Raw genomic sequence first — 22,814 nt, forward strand, 5'->3', positions numbered from 1 at the left:
CTCCTATTTTAGTCCCTGCGCCCATGTCTGCCCAGGCGCTCCTGACCGACCTTATCGAGGCGGCCAAGAGCACCTCGGACATGATGATGGTTATCAGGCCTATTGCACCGTCTGCTGCCACAAGGCAATGAGCTGCTGCTGTGTAGCAATGCAGTACCGCGTCTGCCAGCACCCAGGAGGCGTATGGTGACAGTGAGCTGAGCGGGCTCCATGCTTGCCGTGGTATGGCGTCTGCACAGGTAAATGAGGAAAAAAGACGTGAAACAATTGTCTGCTGCTGCTTTCATGGAAAGAAGGAAGGAGGGCCTGACGACATGTACCCAGAACCACCCACAACAATGTTTTTGCCCCATTAGGCATTGGGATCTCAACCCAGAATTCCAATGGGCGGCGGAGACTGCGGGAACTGTGGGATAGCTACCCACAGTGCAACGCTCCGGAAGTCGATGCTAGCCTCAGTACTGTGGAAGCACTCCGCCGAGTTAATGCACTTAATGCACTTAGAGCATTTTGTGTGGGGACACACACAACTGACTATATAAAAACGATTTCTAAAAAAACAACTTCTATAAATTCGACCTAATTTCATAGTGTAGACATACCCTCCATTACTCTGTAGCATCTGTTGTATTCTGCACCCTCATGATAGTACTACTTCATCTACCTTTTTGTTCTGATGGGCCTCAGATCTTTTGTCCACTCCAGCACCATAATGGACAATATCATCTGGTTGACAGCAGCAACATCACAACTCATCAGCTTTGTGGTTTGATTTAATTCCCATAAAATAGCACACATCAGGGGTAATGTACAGGTTAGTGTCCTCTTGAGTCTGGTTAGAAAGCATATAAAATGTTGTATCACTATGTGCAGCTCCTGTAGCCATCCCAGGCACATCCCTGGTGGAATTAAGACCACACTCTTACTTCATTCAGTAGCAGAGAAGACCACTGTGCACCTGAAGCTCTTTAAACATATGAGATGTTGAACAGTCCACTGAAGTGTTGGCATATCATAGTGACCATTACTAGCATCCTATCCATATTTGCATTTCTCCTGAGTTAACTCCATCAAAACCAAGTTGAGGCAGCAGAGTGCCAAACAGGATATATACAGAAAACTCTTGTTACACAACATCTTCACATTGTGGCTGTGGTCTGACACTACAAACCAGAGATGAAGGAGGAGCAGGTTAACCACTTTGTTATGATTGCTTTCAGCTTTTCTAAAATGTTGCTGGGAGAGTGTAATTTCTGAAAGCCACACATGCGCAGCACGGCATGCTAACAAATGTTATAGGTGTTGTTGCCAAAGATAGGCCCAGTGGCTACTATGCATGTAAAATCATTGGTTTGGATGGTGGAGCTTACAGTTGGTGAAAACATGCTACAGAACTGATGTTCTTCCTCAAGTAATTGCACATGTCCATTCCACTGTAGGTGTTTGTGCACTCCACAGCACAGCTGTCGGAGCGGTTTTTTCCTAGTGATACCCATTGGGGTGGCACAAGCGCTTTCTGCTGACTCGTGCACCACACACAAGCATAAAGGGAAGAGCCACCCTGACTGCCCCCACCCCCTTACTTCCCTCCTACTGCCCATGACAGTTGCTGGAGCTCCCTTTTTTATTGATTCTGCAAGTCTTTTATTTTAGTGTATAAGCAGTACCATTTTTAGAATCTGTGTAGCTCATTAGCGTAGATGAGTTGAAAAGGAAAAAAAATGATTTTTTTTGTTGTTTGTGTGTCTCCAGTGCCTAATCTGGGTACCAGCCCTAGTACTGGAGTTATGCAGTCTCCGGGCTTCAAGCCCTGCCACTCTAGTGGTAAGGCAGTGCTGATTAGGGACCCTCACCTCAGCTGCTTTAAGTGCTTGGGGAAGGCTCACGTAAGCAACAGATGTAGCATCTATAAGGGCTTTAAGCCCTGCTCTGAGAAGTATTGAGGGTTTCCCCCTCAATCAAGAGCATCTCTGCATCCATCTCGGCCAACTCCATCTACTGGCCACAGGGAACATCAATGCTGCAGACAACTTAGCATTGGTACTGAGCCCAGCACCAAGCAAATTCAGGACCCGTCTCATGATCAATCTCAAGAAGAGTGGGAATGGGACCAGCCCCCAGTTGACGTTGGTGGCAGAGTCCTGCTCTAGGGAAGTTCAGGAGGTGCTGCTGAATAGTACAAAATCATCAAATAAGAGCACTTACCTGGCTAAATGAAAGAGATTTTCCATTTGATCCAGACTGAAAGGGTTTTCCCCAGTCCTTGCTTCTATTCAGCACATGCTGGACTATCTTCTATCCCTAAAACTCCAAGTGTTGGAGATTAACTCAATCAGTGTAGCTAATGTCTATCCTAGCATTCCCACCTATTGCTAACTGATTTCTTTTTTCCATCCCAATGTCTGTAAGACTTTTAAAGGGCCTGGACAGACTATTTCTGCATGCGTAGAATGCTGCTCCCCTATGGAGCCTGAATCTAGTCTTAGCAAAGATGATGGCCCCCCCCCCCTGCCACGCCCGCATGGAGCCTCAATTGACCTGCTCCCAGCTGCCTCCTTTGATGAAGGTAGCTTTTTTTAGTGGCCATTATACCAGTCGGGAGAGTGGGAGAGCTCAGGGTGCTAGTGTCAGATCCTCCATATACATGGTTTCTACACAGAAAAAGTTTGCCATCATCCTCACCCAAAATTTCTTATCAAGGTGGTTTCCGCTTTTCATATTAACCAAGGAATCTTCTTGCTGATTTTCTTCCCAAAGCATCATGATCATAAGGATGAGGAGAGCCTTCATGCTCTGATGTTAGAAGAGCTTTCACTTTTTATCTGGATCAGATTAAACCTTTCAGGTCTTCGACTCAGTTGTTTATTGCATTTGCAGACAGAAGGAAGGGCAGTTCTGTATTCACTCAAAGGATCGTGTCTTGGATATCCTGTTGTATTTGTTTTTGTTACCAGTTGGCTAACATGAAGGCTCTTGATAGAGTGTTGGGTCATTCAACTAGGTCCCAAGCAGCCTCTGTGACTTTTCTGGCTAACGTTCCCATATTAGACATTTGCAAAGCAGCAACCTGGTCATCTTGTCATACATTTACCTCTCACTACGCCACCTCTCACTACGCCATCTCCCAACAATCTAGAGACACTGCTAAATTTGGACAAGTGGTCCTCCAATCCCTGTTCACACAGACTCACAAAACCTGCACTTGGGGTTGCTTGTGAGTCAGCCACAGAGGCATGGCCATGTGCAATCCCTCAAAGAAGAAGAAACAGTTAGTAACCTTTCTGTAACTGTTGTTCTTCAAGATGTGTTGCACAAGTCCTTTCCACGCCCTGCTTTCCTTCCCCTCTCTATCAGAGTCTGCCGGGGGGAAGGAACTGAGGGAGGTCAGGGACAGTTCTTCCCTTTATAGCTGTGTGCAATACATGAGGCAGCAGTGGGCCTTCGTGCCACTCCAATGGGTTCTGCTAAGGGAAAGAATTCTCCAATGACTGTGCACTGGGGCACACACACCTACAGTGGAATGGATATGTGCAACATAGCTCAAAGAACAACAGTTATGGAAAGGTTAGTAACCATTTTATAGTGGTTCAAGTGTTTTGCTAGCCTCCAGAGAGAGGCAAAGATTGTGTGGTTATCTTTGATTAAACCTGACAATTCATATTTTACTAACTGTTTATATACAATTAACGTGGGTGACTGCTTAGCCCATTTGTTTGCAGTCTAATGGTATTATATTTTTTAGAACTGATTTTTTTAACTTGCATAACAACTCTATAGTACACAGCAGATGGAGTGCAACAAATAGATCAACATATGCTAGGTGAGAGAGAGGGGAAGTTTAACATGTGGAGTCTACCATTGTTGTCGCAAAATTGGTTAAGATATAAGAAAAATAGCTTCATTTATGTCAATATTTGATATTTTCATTATTATTTATTGTATTTTATTTTAGTAGTAGTAGTAGTAATAAACATGTATTGTGTGGTAGTGCCTAGAGGCCTCAGTTAGGTTGGGCCCCATTGTACAGCGTGTAGCACAAACATAAGAAAATGACAGCCCCTGTCCGAAAGAGCGTACAGGCTAAAAATCAAGACATAGCATGTAGATCGTTATGTTTGGTGAGGTATCAAAGCATAAACATGGAGTTAATGTGCCACATTTCTCTAGAATAGAAATAACAACAGTCACATGGCAGTTAGGGACCTGTTTGTGTGAGAAAGTCTTCTGGGAACCTGGACAAAGAGCAGTTTGCTGGAGTTATAAGCTGCAGTTTACTTTTGCTGTCTAAGACTCCTTTTTAAGAGTATACAATATTTTTCAATTAGACTACAAACATACCACCCCTTGCTTCTGCCCATTTCTCTTCTAACAAGGGAATAATTCACTCTTCTAGTTCAAAACCTTCTGACCACTTAGAAGCGGGTGGAATATGTTGGTTTAGTTCTAGGTGAACTGCGTTTAAACTTTCTGGCTCTTCTCTTTCCTGATGGGTAACGTGAAGAATGACTGCCACCTGGAAAAAATCCAGTGGGAGGGCTTCCAAGTAATCCTGCAATGTTTAGTTAGTACATGCTGCTGGATGTAAGCCAGTACTGCTGAGATACCACAATCTGGATGACTGGTCCACAGTAGCAGTTTACAGTACATAAAATTCTGGGATAGCAACTGAAAAAAGGAGGATAAATAGCAGCATATTGCTTCAAAAATGTAATAATCTTAATTAACTACACTGAAAACATCTATTTGCTTTCCAGACCCAGCAAACTCAGCACCATCTATTCTGGATGGGTTTGACCAACGTAAAGCCATGGCAGGACAGCGGGTGGAGCTGCCTTGCAAAGCATCGGGGCACCCAGCACCAAAGTACCGTTGGCTGAAGGACAATGTTCCCTGGGAGCCAGATAGCAGGTTTCGGCAGACAGTCACGGGTCTGCTGATAGAGAACACACGTCCTTCGGACTCAGGCAACTACGTTTGTGAGGTGTGGAACAACTATGGTACTGCTGAGGTGATAGGGCATCTGCATGTAAAACGTAAGTCCAGGACTGAATGTGGCAAGTATAATTTCAAACCCATGATTGTGCTTGCTTTTGCAATGGAAGGAAAAGAAGGAAACCTAGAAGCTTCTTTTGTTATTGTTTTTGTTGCTGTTACTTGTTTTGTTATTGGCAATGGTGACTGCTTGAAGCTGCTCCAAGGTTTGCAATGTTATAAGCTGTCTCAGTGGAGATGGATTAGTGGGCAGAATGCAGGTGAGAGATCAGAAGTGCAAAATGAACACAGTTTATCACATGGTTATGTGATTTTTCATATAAAGGATGTATTTTGCTTGGTAATAGAACTGGATGAATTGCAAAGAGTCTTCTGAATAAAAGTGTCAAGCTCTGGTCACTGGGATTCCTGCTATTCATTATTTTGAATATTCAGATAATCCCTGAGTATTCATGAAAATGTATGCAAATCCTGAATGTCTCATGAATTTTATCATAGATGATTATTAGTCTGAAAAGATGTATTGTTTTGCTCTTTGTTGTTCTTCTTTTGTTTAATTTTTTTGCTATAAAGGAGCAGAAACAATACCATCTAATTTAGATTTCCAACCACACAACATGAATAAGAAATCATCAGAAGGAAAAGTGTGTGAACAATCCATTGTCTAAAAATTATGCAGCGAATAATTACAAATAACAAATACATCCAAAGAAACTCAGGATCATTTATCAATGATTCACAAATTAAAAAAGAGAGCTAAATTTGTAAAACATTCATAACAGATAGTTGAATCAGATCCACTTAATATTGTACAGGCTCATAACAGACCAGGAATATCTAGCAATCCTCAATAGGGAAATAATAATAACTTTTAAATGATCATATTATACAATATTCTTTAAAGCAGAATTAGGTTAACTAAGGAATTGTGTATGTCTGTATAAAATATAATATATAATTCTTTATTTAACTCATCTATTTTACAGAATATAGTCTAATATCTTATATCTATAGCTGTGTCTGTGTGTGTGAGAAAGAGAGAGAGACTGAGAGAGAAATGTAAAATAAATAAGTAATATTGATAGTGTTTCCAATGTTAGTTACAATGCTGGTCATTAAACATGCTAAATAAACAATATCTCATCACATTTAATTCATAATATATATCCACAGATGATAAAAGAGATGTATTATGTTTTAAATTATTTCTTGTTGATAGAGGTGGTATTCTACAAAAAGCCTGGGGGAGAATCCCATCTGGATATAATTCCATGGTGGTCTGTTATATATGTACTGGACCCAATCAAAATGTAGGGTGGTTGGAATGCAGATCCAAATTCAGTAGCTTTAGTTGTTGGTATGTGTGTGGATAAAGACTCCCTTCCTTGTGTTTACTATTGTTACTTCAATACTGTGAATTTTCTTTCACACATAATATCAAACTTCAATAAATATATATCATAATATTCTTAAATGGTGACACTGAGATTAAAGTCACTTGGGCTATTTTACTGCTTTGTTTGCTTATCTCACAGTGAGTTCCACACAGGGGCACCCTCGCATCCAGGCAGAGCCCCACTGATGGCAGTGGGACTCCAACTGGGTATAGGGGTCTGCCTGTGCAGAACTAATTGTGGGACTGTGGCCTTAAAAGGCCCTTGAAAGCAAACATGGCCACCTATTCTCATTTCAGTGATGTGAGTTAGTGATTCAGCATTTTTTCTCAGTGAAAGGTCACCTGTTAGTCATATTTTTTAAAAAGATCCATAATGTCTTCCTTTCCCCCCCTCTCCTTTTGACTTAAATCTTCAGAGCCTCTGAAAGCCACAATCAGTCCACGGAAAGTTAAAAGCAGTGTTGGTAGTCAAGTGTCCTTGTCCTGCAGTGTGACTGGAACTGAGGACCAAGAACTCTCCTGGTACCGAAATGGTGAAATCATCAACCCTGGAAACAATGTGAGAATCGTGGGGATCAACCGTGAGAATCTCATTATGGATGGCATGGCCAAAAGTGATGGTGGAGCATACCAGTGCTTTGTACGCAAGGACAAGATGTCTGCTCAAGACTATGTTCAGGTGGTGCTAGAAGGTTAGTCATTACCTGCTTTAGTGGTGTTACTGGCTACAGTGAAGTGTTATAGTATGTATATAGTACAGTATATATAATATGCTTGTGGTCTCCAATTATAAGGAGAGAGAAGACCCTGTGCCTGTAGGAAGGATGAAGCTAGCCACACACTTTGGGAGATATATGTATCTTTCCAGGCTCCAGAACAACAAATGAGAGGAAATGAAGGTCCAAGTGTCAAATAAATTGATTTGAAAAATATCCCTCCTACTGAAGTCCCACCAAATGCGTTTATTTTCTGCTGCTATCCAAAATTCTGTAACTCCAGGACAAGAGAGAAGAGAGATCCCCACTGAGGATCAAACATTTCATTCCAAACACAGTTTTCAGGCTGGCTGTGAAATCAGTTGAAGGTCTGGAGATCATACTAAGTAACTGACACAATGTTCCACATAATAATCAAGTGAGGAAAGTAATCAATTTGTACAGAGCCAGTTCACTAATGAGGCTGTAGTGCAGTCATGGCATGGCCACTATTTTTAGTCTTTATAGAAAAAGAAGAGATTACCTGCCTGGACCTAGTTACCTCGGCAACCATCTCCTGTGACTAAGAAAGCCTAAAGAGCATATTGATAATCTATAATGATGTCGAGAGAGTGCAGGTTATCAGAGAGCGACAGCAGGAAAGATTTCAAAGACACTCAGGTCTTGCTGGGAAAATAATGTCTGCTTTCATCTCCAAAAAAGCCTGTCACTTGAATAAAAAAAGGGCAGAGGTGCATACTGAGCACACTCACTGATTTATTTGTCGTGTGTCAGTTTCCATTCAGGATAAAAAGCCAATAGCTTTTTTGTCTTGTGAGAGATGACAGTGCAAATGCATGGAAAAGGAAAGGAAGAGAGAGAGTCAGAGATGAAGAAAGACATTTTAAATACTCTGTCACACATCCAATAGGACAGGAACAAAGAGAGAGGGAGAGAGAAAAAATATATAAAAAACCCAACCTAATGTCCCTGCTGAAATATTTAGGTGTTTCAGTGTACTGGGAATCATAATTTTGATGCTCCTAGGTGATTGTGCTGGGGAGAGAGAATGCTGCTGTACTTTTTTTTTTTTAAATCCTGCTGAGATTCAGCACATTTTGTGGGGATAGCAATTCAAGCTCCACACACATCACCAGATCTCCCTCAGTTTTCTGTGTGATCCTGTGTTGAGATTACTAGATAAGGAGAGGCTATTTCTAATGGAATTATGCTGGTCTGAGCCTCCATGAAATGTGCTGAGTGCACTGCATATTCTCTCACAACATTAGAGTTACTGATGCTTGTCACTGATGTCCTTCCCCATTACATCTTGTATGGAATTAAAATGAGTTATTCCCATAGGGCAAAGCCCACTGGGTGGGAAGAGAGGGGTTTTCAAGAGGCTTAACTATTCTCTATACTGTGATTAAACCACCCCCTTATAGTCTTTGCTGATGCTAATATTTTCTCAACTTTAAAACGAATTGGCTGGCCATGCTATGCATTAGATCCAGACAATGGCACACAGAATTGTTTTCTAAACCTCTGACTAGACTGCTTCCTACAGATTATGAGCTGAACCAGATGCATTCTTACCCCCGATTATATTTAAATCCATTCTAAACACCACTCTCAAAGTATAATTTAAAAAAGAACAACAGAAAGAGTGTACTGCGTTGCAAGATCTGGGAAAGAACCTTCTAAATAATACTCGAGTGTCATTTTTCTTAAAACCATTACCCCTCTGGGCTATCCAGATAGAGCGTAATTTAATTCTACTCCATACTTTGAAAACCCCGTACCTTTTCTTTTCTCACTTGCACCTTGGAGACTTTGGTTAAATTGTGACATGGGTCACAAGAAAATATATTTGGTGTCCTTTTCACCCTGGGAGATTTGTGTACAACACTAAGATACCTCCAAAATGGTCATCATCAGCATGAGTAGCAATTTGTATTTGGAAAAGTCTTATTTTAATACCGGTAAAAAACAAAATATTGTAGGACTGGACTGGACTGAACAGAGCTGTGTGGAATTAGCAGACACAAGTTATGCCTGGCTTTGGCCACCGTTATTCGTCCTTAACTTTCAAAGGAACTGAAATGTGTACTAAGTATATCCCCAAACATCTTAGGCTTACACTATACTTCTTTGGCTTCTCAGTTGCCTATGGAGTCCAAGCCTTTTTCACAGGAACATGGGAATTGCTATATCAGAACAAACCAATGGTCCATCTAGTCCAGTATCATCTCTCCAACAGTGGTCAGTATCTGAAGCTTCAGAGGAAGGTGCCAAAGAAACCCTGCAGTAATCCGTTATTAGATAACCTGTCCACAGGAAAAATCCTTCCTAACCTTCCTTAATTAGAGGTTGGCTTATGTTGCTGAAGGATGAGGGTTAGCATCCCTTTCAGAACTCTTGGTTTATGAGCTGGGCTAAACAAAGGTAGGGAGAGCAGTTTTATTGTGCGTAAGTGCTGTTCATTTGCTTTCCATTTCCTCTTCAGACGGAACTCCCAAAATCATTTCTGCCTTCAGTGAGAAAGTGGTGAGTCCAGGAGAGCCTGTCTCCCTTATGTGCAATGTGAAGGGGACTCCTCTGCCCACAATCACCTGGACACTAGATGAAGATCCCATAATCAAAGATGGTAATCATCGTATCAGCCAGATTATCACCTCTGAGGGCAACGTGGTCAGCTACCTGAATATCTCTAACACTCAAGTTCGAGATGGGGGAGTCTATCGCTGTACTGCCAACAACTCTGCTGGAGTCATCCTGTACCAGGCTCGAATAAACGTAAGAGGTGCTTGTCAAATCAGCTCCTCAAAAAAACACACATAACTCATTGTAGTGGAGAAGAAGATTGTTGCATGCACTGGTCTGAATCTTGGAATGCCAAAACTGACTTACTGTGGTTCTCCCATCTTCACACCTCCCTCAACCCCCTCTAGAAACTCTGTTGTATGGTTTAAGGTTGGAAGGCCTATTCCCTCTTTGGCTTGTGAAGTCAGCTTGTTATACAATCTCTTTCCCTAAACTTATGTTCCTCAAGCATGAGGGTTAGCGTCCTCACTAATATGTTTTCCTATTTTAGTTTTTGCATGCATGTGTTTCTTATTTTCCTCTCCTCCTTTAGTTGTCCTACATTCATTGTAATTACTCATGCACATGGTACATTAGCTTGAACTTGTAGTTCTACATGTCATAATACCCATCCTCATGATAGTATATTTTATATACATCAGAATGAATGCTAACTTTGTCAGTGTTCTCATGTGTAACAGGATTCTAGCTTAGCATACGTTTTAGTATTTGACATTTAATTAAATCATTCCCTAGCCTTTAATTTGTAATGCAGTAAAGATTTTATCAGACAAGTATTCAATAATACAAACATATACCACAGCCCTAATTAGAATGTATGCTGTAGGGCGAGAGAAACTAGAGCACATAAAGATTAGGAAGACCGCTTAAGTGGTTCTTAAAAGCAAAAACTGTCAATGTTAAGAAGAAATGTCATGCAGGATACATTAATGGATGTTGTAAACATTTATATAATCAGCAAAAAATGAATATTTCCTCTAGCAAGTATGCCCTTAAATTATTTTCAAGAGTTTCTTTGTACTTTTCCAGGGCCAGCAAGCATCCGTCCAATGAAAAATATCACAGCAATAGCAGGACGGGACACCTATATACATTGCCGTGTGATTGGCTATCCATATTACTCAATTAAATGGTACAAGAACTCTGACCTGCTTCCTTTTAACCATCGCCAAGTAGCATTTGAAAACAATGGAACGTTGAAACTCTCAGATGTGCAGAAGGAAGTGGATGAGGGGGAATATACATGCAATGTTCTGGTTCAACCCCAGCTGTCTACAAGCCAGAGTGTTCATGTGACTGTAAAAGGTAATGTTTATACTGAAATATAAAGCTAAGCTAATGGCCAGATGGTATTTAATCAGTCCAAGAATCCACACATATAAAATTGTACTGGTGATTAGAAAATAAGCAATAGGACAGTTAATCTGCTTTTTTTTTTAACAATTGTGTAGGCATGATATAAAGCCAGTGGTCATCTACAGATATCATATTGTACCATACTTGCTCTCATTGAGTTGTGCCTTATTCTGTTGACGTCAGTGACACTACTTGCATAGTAAGGTACTGCTCACCATATGTAAATCTGGGAGAATCTGGCCTTATATGATGATGAGGACTCTAGTGCTTCTAAAAACTGAAGACTAAAGAGCATGGAATGTAACCCTTTGTTTTCTTCTGAGATGACTCAGTGGCTGAGGATGGCCGATCATTCACCTGAATGTTACGATCATCGAAGTTTCATTAGTCATTGTCTCTTCTTGATGACTAAAGTCAGTTTTGCAACCTAGTTATTTTTCAGCTGTTAGCAAATGCAATGAGGTTTTGTTAGTTATGAATTGTGTCTATTTCTCCTTTTCTCCAGTAAGCAGTAAACAGATACAATAGCTAAATTAATTAAACTTGGTTTAAAAAAAATGAATTGTTCTTTTTAGGGAGATGTTGATGTTTTAAAGAGAGAGCCATTTCTCTAAGTTCATTTTAACGTTACATGACTTGTAATTTGGAACAGGATGTTTGAAATCAATACAAAAGTTTCCATACATACAAGGATGTGGAAACTGATATGTAAACATTCAGAAGTAGATGATGATAATTTCCAAGCATTGCATCCAGACCATTCGCAAAGACATTAAAGATAAAAAGCACAAAAATGCTCATTATGTCTGATTGTTCAAAACTAGGTTGTACTGCGATTTGGTCTGGTCCCCCATCCAAGATGAACAAGTTCATTTCACATAAGCCTGCAGGAAGAACTGAAGTGCATTTTCCCCTTATGAATTTGTTCAAAAGCTTTTCTACCCTTTTGCGTTTTTCTTTGATTAATATGTGTCAGGCCTTGGATAAGATACCAAGAACATTTATTCACTTTTTTTCTTGTTTTCATTCTAGAATTATATTAATCGCTTACTACTTGAAGGGGTGGAGGGATTAGGTTGTAACCAGTAGTACTGTGGACCTTTCAAGGAGTGACCCATCATGTTCTTTAGCCCAGAAGGGGCACTGTTCCATGCAATTTATTATAAAAAGCTGCGAACACTGCAGCTTTTTATCATATGCTCTATCTTGTCTGTCACCGTAACAGTCTTGCAAAACTGCCGTTGGTGCATCTCTGTGAAAATGAATGTTAAGTTAGTGATTGTGCTGATATCATCTCTAATGTTCCCCTGGTTGAGAATGCCACCTTTTAATTATATCATTCTTCAAGTGCTTATGACAGCTAATGTAATCAGATGTAAATGGGAGTGCTCTTGCTATAGTTGTAAAGAAAAGCCTTGGTGCCGTACCTATACAATTCAGATATCTAGACCAAAACACAACTGCCATTCTGAAAGCGATTTGATGCCTTAGATTCAGAGTATTTTGATCCAGACGTGGTGGCAAAATGAGGACAGACATGTGGATGGATTTTAAGACCACAACTTTTATTAAACTTTAACACAGGAGAGGGGTGCTATCCACCTATCAGTCCTGGTCTCCTATACCAGGCATTTAAGTGGTTCCAGTACATCAATTACAGGGCTCCTACCATATAACCCGTAACTTGGGGTAGGATTTCCTCAGCCCACCCCCCAGGACTCAGCAGGCTCTGAGTCCTACCACCCTGCCCCTATTAGGGGACAGAGGCAGAAGGTGGGGACCTTGGCCCATGTGTACCACCAGGTCTCACCCTATCCCATTAGCCCAAGACACATCAGCAAAATCCCAGGTCTTTTACCTCTGGGAACCATTCACTTTATCTTTTTAACGGCACTGGAAACTGGCCACAAGTTGTGATGAATTAATAACTCAACCAGGTACCTCAGTTAGCAAGAACATTCCTGCTTAACCTACTGCGGCTTGAAGGTGCTGTGAGGAAGGCAAAAAAAATCCCCAGGCCTCTGCCAACTGGCCATATGGAAGAAAAAATTCCTTCCTGACTCTCATTGGATGAACAGCTCGACCCACATGGCCCAGGCTTCAAGAATGGGAATCTATCTGCCAGACTGGATTCCTATTCTTAGCTCCGAGTGGGTAGGAGGATGGGGCTGCTGTAATGGAGATGAAAGAGGCCCCACATGGCCCAGGCTTCAGGTTAAATTCCTGGAGTTGGGGGATGTGAGCCAAACATTGCCCTTCCCCTCCAGCTGGCCAATGGGTGCCAGATACTCCAAGGGGGGAGAGGAGCTAACTGGTGTCCCTCAATGTGTCTCCTACCCTCACTGCTGGAGCTCTCCTTCTTCACTACCAGCCCCATTAAGTTCCCCCACCCACTGAAGTGGGTGGGTGGCATTTTGACTTCCAGTGTATAACCAATTTCAAACTTGACTCTGCCTCTCTGTGAAAGTCTCAAACAATTCAGAGGCCTTTAATTTATCTTGAGAAGAGTGAGGTATTTTAGAAAAAATACTAGCTAAGTCCGTATCCTAACAAAATTATTTTTACATTAAATACAAGATTCCACAGATGGGCTTTATTCTGTTGTCTCATCAAATCTGAACAAATTTTAATTTAGTTGTTATATATTTTAGCTGTAGTCCAGCACTGCCGTAAATTAGCCTGGACAGCTAGACATTTTTTTGATGCAATAGTTAATAACTACATACAGATTTATCCTGCATATTATATATAGTTTCTTGGAACATTAGGAGTTAACAACAGTCAGTATTTGCCTATTGCCTGAAAATATAATGTAAACTATTATAATTTTAGTGTGCTATCTTTTCTTCTATAATTCAGACTGACACTGTTATGTCTGATACTGAAAAATGCAAAATATGGGGCAGCTTCGATCGATGAATTCAAATATCTTGAAATAGTTTCATAGAGTTTAAAGCCTCAAGGGACCATTAGATCATCTAGTCTGACCCTCTGCATATCACAGGCCCTTATATTTCATTTGCACAGCCAACCTTAATTCTGGCATTTGCTAACTTCTGAGTGCTTGCCTTTGCCACCTTAATAATATTCCTTCAATATAGCTATTTGTGGATAATTTCCTGGCTTTTTAATAAAGCAAATTGCAAAAATAGAAATCTATCCTATGGCATCATATTGATCATAGGTGATCAACAGGGTTGTAACCTTTAGATCCACTGCACAGACCTCTGTCTCTTGACCTAAAGGAGGGTTCTCCTGTTTGCACAGACTCTTCTGCTCATTCCTCCCAAGCTTGACCCATTCTGCTCTGCCCTGTCCAACCTATCCTTGTTCCAGTCCTATCGTTTCCCCACCTGTGTCCTTCTTCCAGTTCCATTCTCTTCACCTTGCCAATCCCAGTCTCTGCTCCTCAGGCTTTTCAGTCCCAGTCTTCCCCTCTGAGCTCCCCATCCCAGTCTCCTTGTCCAACCATTTTCAGTTCTCCCTCACCCTCTGGGTACAGCTCTTGTTCCCTCTGCATTTGAATTGGACAGCTTCCTCCTCCATATTGACTGGACCCAAAAGGGAGTATAAACCCTGCACTGGTGATGAAGGGTTTAAAGAGTTGCTGTGGGCAAAGTTAGCCCCATCCCTCTGGCTCTGTCAATCACGTCAAGGATGGAATAAAGGCTTAAAAACAAGAAATTCCCAGCAGCTGCTGGGCAGCAGTGGGAAAGACATATGGCAACTCAACACCTCCCAGAGGAGACTCCTGGAAGCCTACATGGGAACTTCCCTCAGGAAGGCCATTTACCATCCCTTGCCCCATGTGCTTACAAGGAGACAGTGACCCAGTTATACCAGCAAGGTAAGATAGGTCCAGCAAGCCCCAAGGCAAGCTGATTAGTTGCTTGGTGCTGCTACTCTCTACTCCTTTTGGGATTAGAGAAGCTGAGAACAGACAAGAGAGAGAGTGAGAGCGCTACCCCAGCACAGCCAATAGTCCAGTGGCTAGGGCACTCATCTTGGATATGAGATACAGGGTCTTAAACCTGGGTTTTCTATATCCCAGGTGAGTGTGCTAACCACTGGGCTGACAGCATTAAGGGAAGCATGGACATCACTGTCTGAAAAATGTCATCCATCTCTATCCTTAACGCCATGTTAATGTGGGGTTTTTGTTTGTTTTGGTTTGAGTTCTTTGCATTTGCATTTCCCTTGTTAGGGGGAATTTTTCACTTCCCTTACTGAAAAAGAAGTCCAGGAGAGAGGACAATGCAGCACAATTTTAAAAGAATGCAGTTTTCAAAAGTGTCGTCACTGATTTCATAAAGCTTATTTATCTCCATGATTTAGAGACCTTCCCCCTATCTTCTGCTGAAGTTACACTACATTACCTCCTGCAAACCTGAAAGAACAATTATATCAGGGTGTTTTTTCTCTAATAACTGACTCTCACTCATTAAAATGAGGGTTATGGATGGTGAATGTGTATGATATATATATATATATAATATGTTACGTGCCTACATATGAATATTATATATATGTACTGTGACAGGGTCGGACCAGATGGCTATAGGAGAGTAATAGAAGGCAGAAATATTAGCCCCAGGTTAAGTAGGTCCCTTTTCCCTGGGTAAGGTAACAGGGAAGGTTCCAGAACAATCAGGAACCTTCTGGAGACAATTAAGACAGGCTGATTAGAACACCTGCAGCCAATCAAGAAGCTGCTAGAATCAATTAAGGCAGGCTAATCAGGGCACCTGGGTTTAAAAAAGGAGCTCACTTCAGTTTGTGGTGTGTGTGTGAGGAGCTGGGAGCAAGAGGCACTAGGAGCTGAGAGTGAGAACGCGGACTGTTGGAGGACTGAGGTGTACAAGCATTATCAGACACCAGGAGGAAGGTCCTATGGTGAGGATAAAGAAGGTGTTGGGAGGAGGCCATGGGGAAGCAGCCCAGGGAGTCGTAGCTGTCGCACAGCTGTTCCAGGAGGCACTTTAGACAGCTGCATTCCACAGGGCCCTGGGCTGGAACCCGGAGTAGAGGGCAGGCCCGGGTTCCCCCCAGATCCTCCCAACTCCTGGTCAGACACAGGAGGAGTCAACCTGGACTGTGAATTCAGAAAAATGGCCATCTGAGGGCTGCCGTGAAGCTCCAAGGCGAGCAAATCCGCCAATAAGCGCAAGACCCACCAAGTTAGAGCAGGAACTTTGTCACAGTACACACATATATGTAAGATTATAAAATCAGGATTATGATAATGGAAAAGTGGATGTAAAACCAACTGCCTGGGTGTAATTCTAGAATTATGATAGCAGGGGAGTTGGTGTGAAACCAGTATGACTGTCAAAGTAGTCGCAGGAGTCAATTCGAGAGCCAGTGGTCCTTCTTTAAAATCATCCTGCCAGTAGTCCCCTCTCACTTACATCTGTGGCCCTTAGCTCAAGTCCTTTAGTTGATCTCAACCTCTCACATATAACATGAGGAGAGAGGCAATCTCCAGTGTGGCTAAGGCCCAAACTGTGGAAATAGTTAACTCCCTGTGCAGACAAAGGCATAGTAAGACTTCACTGGTTGGAAGCTGATGTTACATACATTCAGGCTAGTACTAAGGTGCAAATGTTTAACAGTGAAGGTAATTACCCATTGGAGCAATTTACCAAGGAACATGTTGGATTCTGTATCAACTGAGATCTTCAAATCAAGATTGTTGTCTCTGTAAAGTATATAGTCCAGCTCAACAACAGTTCAAGGGTGAAAAACTGTAATTTGTGTTATGTGGGAGGTTAAACTAGGCATTCATAATGGTCCCTTCTGGCCTTAGAATCTATGTAAACCTTCTTGCATTTCCTAATTTATGAGTGCTTGATTTTGCAATACTTTTAATGTAGAGGTGGGTATTTTGGCAGAGGGGGTACTTTATATATATGTCATTGGCACAGAAGTGAAGAACGCACTATGATTCAGTACCCTGATAAATGAGTGTTTTTGTACAGCAATAGAATCACACAGATCAGCCTCTTCTTTTCTTTCCTTTTCTTTTTTTTATGCAGTTGCTTAGCAAAGGCTTTTAGAACATTGTTTCTCCCTTTTCAGGACAGGTTAGATTAACACTTAGCAATGAACCCAGGATATACGGAGACAGTAGCTCAGATCAATAATTGTTGTTAGCAGATGTAATGTTAGCAGATGTCTAGTCTGTTTGTCTGGTCACCCTTTTCAGTTTGGAATAAATATTTTGATGAATGATAATCCCTGCTGATAAGGTTCAATATGCTGCAGTAAGGGGCAGACAATTGAAAGTCTAATGCTCCAGAGACTAAGTTGGATTCTGTACCTGGTAACACACAGTTGATGAAACTGTTTAGGAGAAATCAGCTGTTGTTAAGGAAATTTACAAAGAGCCAGACTGTGTCTAGTCCTGGGTGTCTGCACAAGGCCCAGACACAGTCCTGATCCTTGCACTCTCAATGCATAAAAACCAAGTGAATCCAGTCCAAATGGAGGTGAGTAAGCGCCCCAAAGGGGCAAAACAAGTTGACAAGGGACAGGCCATTATTTGTATCAGCCAAGGTATCTAGACCAGTCTGGGAAGGGGAGTTCACTCTGTACCCTGTGAAAGGGTGGGTCAGAAGCCATTCATGTAGATGTTTCTGTTTGCATGCTGCAGAAAACTCCACTAAGGAACAGGTTTCAGAGTAGCAGCCTTGTTAGTCGGTATTCGCAAAAGAAAAGGAGGACTTGTGGCACCTTAGAGACTAACAAATTTATTTGAGCATAAGCTTTCGTGAGCTACAGCTCACTTCATCGGATGCATTCAGTGGAAAATACAGTGGGGAGATTTATATACATAGAGAACATGAAACAAGGGGTGTTACCATACACACTGTAACCAGAGTGATCACTTAAGGTGAGCTATTACCAGCAGGAGAGCAGGGGGGCGGGGTGTGTGGAACCTTTTGTAGTGATAATCAAGGTGGGCCATTTCCAGCAGTTGACAAGAACATCTGAGGAACAGTGTGTGTGTGTGTGGGGGGGGGGGGAGCGGATAAACATGGGGAAATAGTTTTACTTTGTGTAATGACCCATCCACTCCCAGTCTCTATTCAAGCCTGTGTTAATTGTATCCAGTTTGCAAATTAATTCCAATTCAGCAGTCTCTCGTTCGAGTCTGTTTTTGAAGTTTTTTTTGTTGAAGTATTGTCACTTTTAGGTCTGTAATCGAGTGACCAGAGAGATTGAAGTGTTCTCCAACTGGTTTTTGAATGTTATAATTCTTGACGTCTGATTTGTGTCCATTTATTCTTTTACGTAGAGACTGTCCAGTTTGGCCAATGTACATGGCAGAGGGGCATTGCTGGCACATGATGGCATATATCACATTGGTAGATGTGCAGGTGAATGAGTCTCTGATAGTGTGGCTGATGTGATTAGGCCCTATGATGGTGTCCCCTGAATAGATATGTGGACACAGTTGGCAACGGGCTTTGTTGCAAGGATAGGTTCCTGGGTTAGTGGTTCTGGTGTGTGGTGTGTGGTTGCTGGTGAGTATTTGCTTCAGGTTGGGGGGCTGTCTGTAAGCAAGGACTGGCCTGTCTCCCAAGATTTGTGAGAGTGATGGGTCGTCCTTCAGGATAGGTTGTAGATCCTTGATGATGCGTTGGAGAGGTTTTAGTTGGGGATTGAAGGTGATGGCTAGTGGTGTTCTGTTATTTTCTTTGTTGGGCCTGTCCTGTAGTAGGTGACTTCTGGGTACTCTTCTGGCTCTGTCAATCTGTTTCTTCACTTCAGCAGGTGGGTATTGTAGTTGTAACATTCAAAAACCAGTTGGAGAACACTTCAATCTCTCTGGTCACTCGATTACAGACCTAAAAGTGACAATACTTCAACAAAAAAAACTTCAAAAACAGACTCGAACGAGAGACTGCTGAATTGGAATTAATTTGCAAACTGGATACAATTAACATAGGCTTGAATAGAGACTGGGAGTGGATGGGTCATTACACAAAGTAAAACTATTTCCCCATGTTTATCCGCCCCTCCCCCCCCCCCCCACTGTTCCTCAGACGTTCTTGTCAACTGCTGGAAATGGTCCACCTTGATTATCACTACAAAAGGTTCCACACACCCCGCCCCCCCCCCGCTGATCTGCTGGTAATATCTCACCTTAAGTGATCACTCTGGTTACAGTGTGTATGGTAACACCCCTTGTTTCATGTTCTCTGTGTATATAAATCTCCCCACTGTATTTTCCACTGAATGCATCCGATGAAGTGAGCTGTAGCTCACGAAAGCTTATGCTCAAATAAATTTGTTAGTCTCTAAGGTGTCACAAGTCCTCCTTTTCTTTTCACTAAGGAACAGTAACATAAAGTGACAACAACCTCAGTTTCACTGCGGGGGGACCACAGACGGTGAGGGTGGCAGTGTTCACAGGGAAGATTGCAAAGACAGATTAGTTGGAGGATGTGCTGTTTCAGTGAATCCCCTCAGCAATTTCCTCCAAGGTTCCTATGGACCTTTGTCCAAGAAATTAAAGCTGCTTCTCTCCTAATGGAAGGCAGTGGTGCAAACTGAAGGTAATGAAAGGAATCTCTCACAGGTGCGCTTGCTGGGGCAAGGAGATCTAATTTGAACCTTTCTGTGCTAGCACTAGTGAGCCTGACCAATGATCCTCTTTTTAAATAAAAGAAGTGCTCTTAGCTTCAGCACTCCTAAGACATTACATTGCTTGGCAGAGAGCTGAAATTTGCACTGTTTTTCCCCAGCCTTACTCTTCACTGGATCTTTCCTTGTCCTACTCGATGCTTTCTTACTTACCATGGGAGTGGAAAAACAATCCACCGAGCGTATGGGGAAAAGCCCACAGGCTCTGGAGACCTGTTTGCTCAAGTCCAAGCTTTTGCCAAACAGGAAAAAATGTTTGTTATAGCAGTGCATTTTATCAACACTGTTTTTGAAGTATTTGTTATAGTATACTTGTCTGTACATTTAACAGTACTATATGGCTCTGTGTTACACTCCAGTGTAACTGCAGTTATACCAGCATAAAACTGGAGTAATACAGTGGTAAGGTGGGCCTTATATTTAAAAAAAAAAATGAAATAGTTTCTCTAGTTGGGGATGGATGCAACCTTTGTACAAATTGTATTTATTCAAACATGACATATCAGAAATATCTCTCTTATAGTCACTTTATTTTAGAAATATTCTGACATATTTTGCCTAATAATTTTTTGTTGTCTGTCATTGGGTTCTTGAGATGTGAAGTATATTTGTTTTCCAAGAATGTACCTGCTCAGGTTAGCTCATTGAAGCTGTCTTGAGCAACTCAAGCATACAAATGTAATATCCGATTAGCTGTTAGCAACAAGTTGGAGTTGTCACTGAAATATTGACATTGGTCAAAGCAATGATACTAATAACATATTGGTTTTAAAAAATATTCCCTGCCAGGACACCAAACCGCTACAGGTTGCATGCATGTTAAAGTTTATACAACAGGAGTAAACAATGGTCTGTCTCATTTATGCTGTAATAACGTGTTTGGAGAGACAATGTGCTGGTCTTCAAATGTCACAACTTTCTAAATTCCGTCTGGAAACTGCTACACAGTGGTGAAGTCAACCTACATATTATAATATAAGAGATTAGGAGTGGGAAGGCTAAATTCAATACCTTGCAAAAAGCTGCTCAAAAATTTGAATGTTAATTTGATCCTTCAGAATCTCCAGAATTAGGGTGGGAATTTCATGAGACAAGTCTTTCTTGCAAGTTTCTGGAACTTTTCATTTGTACATAAGCCAAAAATTGCCTCAGACTGTACACCTGCTTCTGATCCCAACAAGAACCTGGAAGTATAGATGTGTTAAAATTATTTTCAGATGTTACATAAAAACATTCCCTATTCAGTCTGAACTGCTTTGCTGATATCTAGTACAGCGTATCTAATACTTTCAGGCTTTAATGCAATCTCTAACAAATATTTGCTAGATTTGGAAGCCATGACAAATAATGTCAGGTGACTTTCTGCATGTGAGCCTGTACTCCTAAATTAGCACCTTTACTTCAAGCTATACTACTCTCAGAGTCCTCTGAAATGACATTTTTGAAGGGGGAAAGCCAGTACTTTGTTCCTCTTTGTCTCCATTTTCACGACTATGGAAATGTCAACCTCAAAACTACAAATTGAAGAAAGAACAAGTCAAAGAACCCTAATCCACACTCTAGTGTATAGCTATTTTTGTCATCAGTGTGAATGGGAATTGGGACTGTTCCAATGTCCAACATCTGAAATTAATTTATTGGATCAGTATGGACTGTCACTGCTACCTGCAAGAATGTTTCTGCTGTCAACAACAGCAGGGCTTCCAAATTCAAATTATTTTTTCTTCGGTCTCTTGACATCTATCCCATGATTCTGTTATAAGAGCTTGTGCAAATGGGTGAAGTTAATATCAGAACTTCACATATTTATTATTTCTCTGATTAATTTGTAGACACAAATCATAGTTTTTGACATATTAAACCCAAAGTGCTTCATTTTTCCATCAGATACAAGGCCCATGCACAATGTTTAATTCCAGTTAAGCCTTCTTAATAAATACATGATGTGTTGAACTAGGCCTCTTAATAGGACTTGCATGGGACTGAAGTGGTGCACAGAACTTTTGCTGCCCTTGTGCATAGAAATTAATTTCACCCTAAGGTTCTGATCTTGCAAATACCTATGAATGTGCTTAACTTTAAGCCTCTGAGTTGTCCCATTTGAAGACAGTAGGGAATATTACGTAGCTGGTAAGTAACTGTTTGCAGAGTTGTCTAGTGGTTAGAACACTAAGTTCTATTCCAGACTTATTCTGTGATATCAGAAAGTTACTAAGGCCTAAATCCTCAAAGGTATTTAGGCATTTAACTCTCACTAAAATCAATTGGTGGTAGGTGCCTAAATACCTCTTGAGGATCTCGGCCTAAGACCTGATTCTGCAAGGTGCTGAATCTTTCCAGAGCATACTTAGCACCCTTGATTTCCTTTGATTTCCATGAGAGTCTAGGATGCTCAGAACTAGATCTGGGCAGGAATTTTTCAACAAAACATTTTTTCATCGGAACTAAAACTTTTCAGAGAAAGATATCGATTTTGATCAAACTTTAGTGGCGAAGGTTTCTCAAGTCCAGGATAGAACTGAGAGAGAGGGAGACACACCCATCCACCACAGAATAGCCAACAGTCCAGGGGCTAGAGCACTCATCTGGGATGTCAGACCCCGCAAGTTTAAGTCCCTGCTCTTAATCAGAGTAGATACTTGAACCTGGGTCTCCCCCACCTCCCAGGGGAGTGCTCAAACATTGGCTATTCTGGGGTGGGTTTCTCTCTTGCTCTGATTTTTCACACAAAAAATTAAAAGGTCTCAATTTTTGTCCCAATGCAGACCACCACCAAATGCTGAAACATCAACATTTTTTGCAAAATGGATTTTTTGTTTTCTGGGCAGCCTTACTGAGAATATTTCAGGAAACACAACTTGCTGGATCAGGATGTAATCGTCTGATTTTAAGAGGTGCTGAGCACTCACAGGTGTCATTGACTTCAGTAGGAATTGTGGGTGATCAATATCTCTGAAGGTCTCATCACATCAGTTTATCCATCTATTAGATGGGGAAAATAATGCCTACATCATAGAGGTGCTGTAAAGCTTATTTAATTAATGTAAATCATATTGAGATCCTTGGATAAAAACTGCTATGTAGTTACTATTTTTTATTACTATTACATATGCGACATACCA

The 22,814-nt window shown here is 41.4% G+C and overlaps 1 protein-coding gene across 1 annotated transcript in view; it reads left to right on the top strand.

The window, feature by feature from the left end:
- The window catches only part of DSCAM (DS cell adhesion molecule), a 603,664-nt gene that overhangs the window by 366,589 nt on the left and 214,261 nt on the right, over positions 1-22,814 (top strand). The window contains exons 5-8 of the mRNA XM_043538206.1: positions 4,755-5,033; positions 6,805-7,080; positions 9,590-9,886; positions 10,717-10,992. Coding sequence (XP_043394141.1) covers positions 4,755-5,033; positions 6,805-7,080; positions 9,590-9,886; positions 10,717-10,992 — 1,128 coding nt within the window. The remainder of the gene's footprint in view (positions 1-4,754; positions 5,034-6,804; positions 7,081-9,589; positions 9,887-10,716; positions 10,993-22,814) is intronic.

Source organism: Chelonia mydas, chromosome 1 (assembly GCF_015237465.2).
Source record: "Chelonia mydas isolate rCheMyd1 chromosome 1, rCheMyd1.pri.v2, whole genome shotgun sequence".
NCBI classification, from domain to species: domain Eukaryota; kingdom Metazoa; phylum Chordata; order Testudines; family Cheloniidae; genus Chelonia; species Chelonia mydas.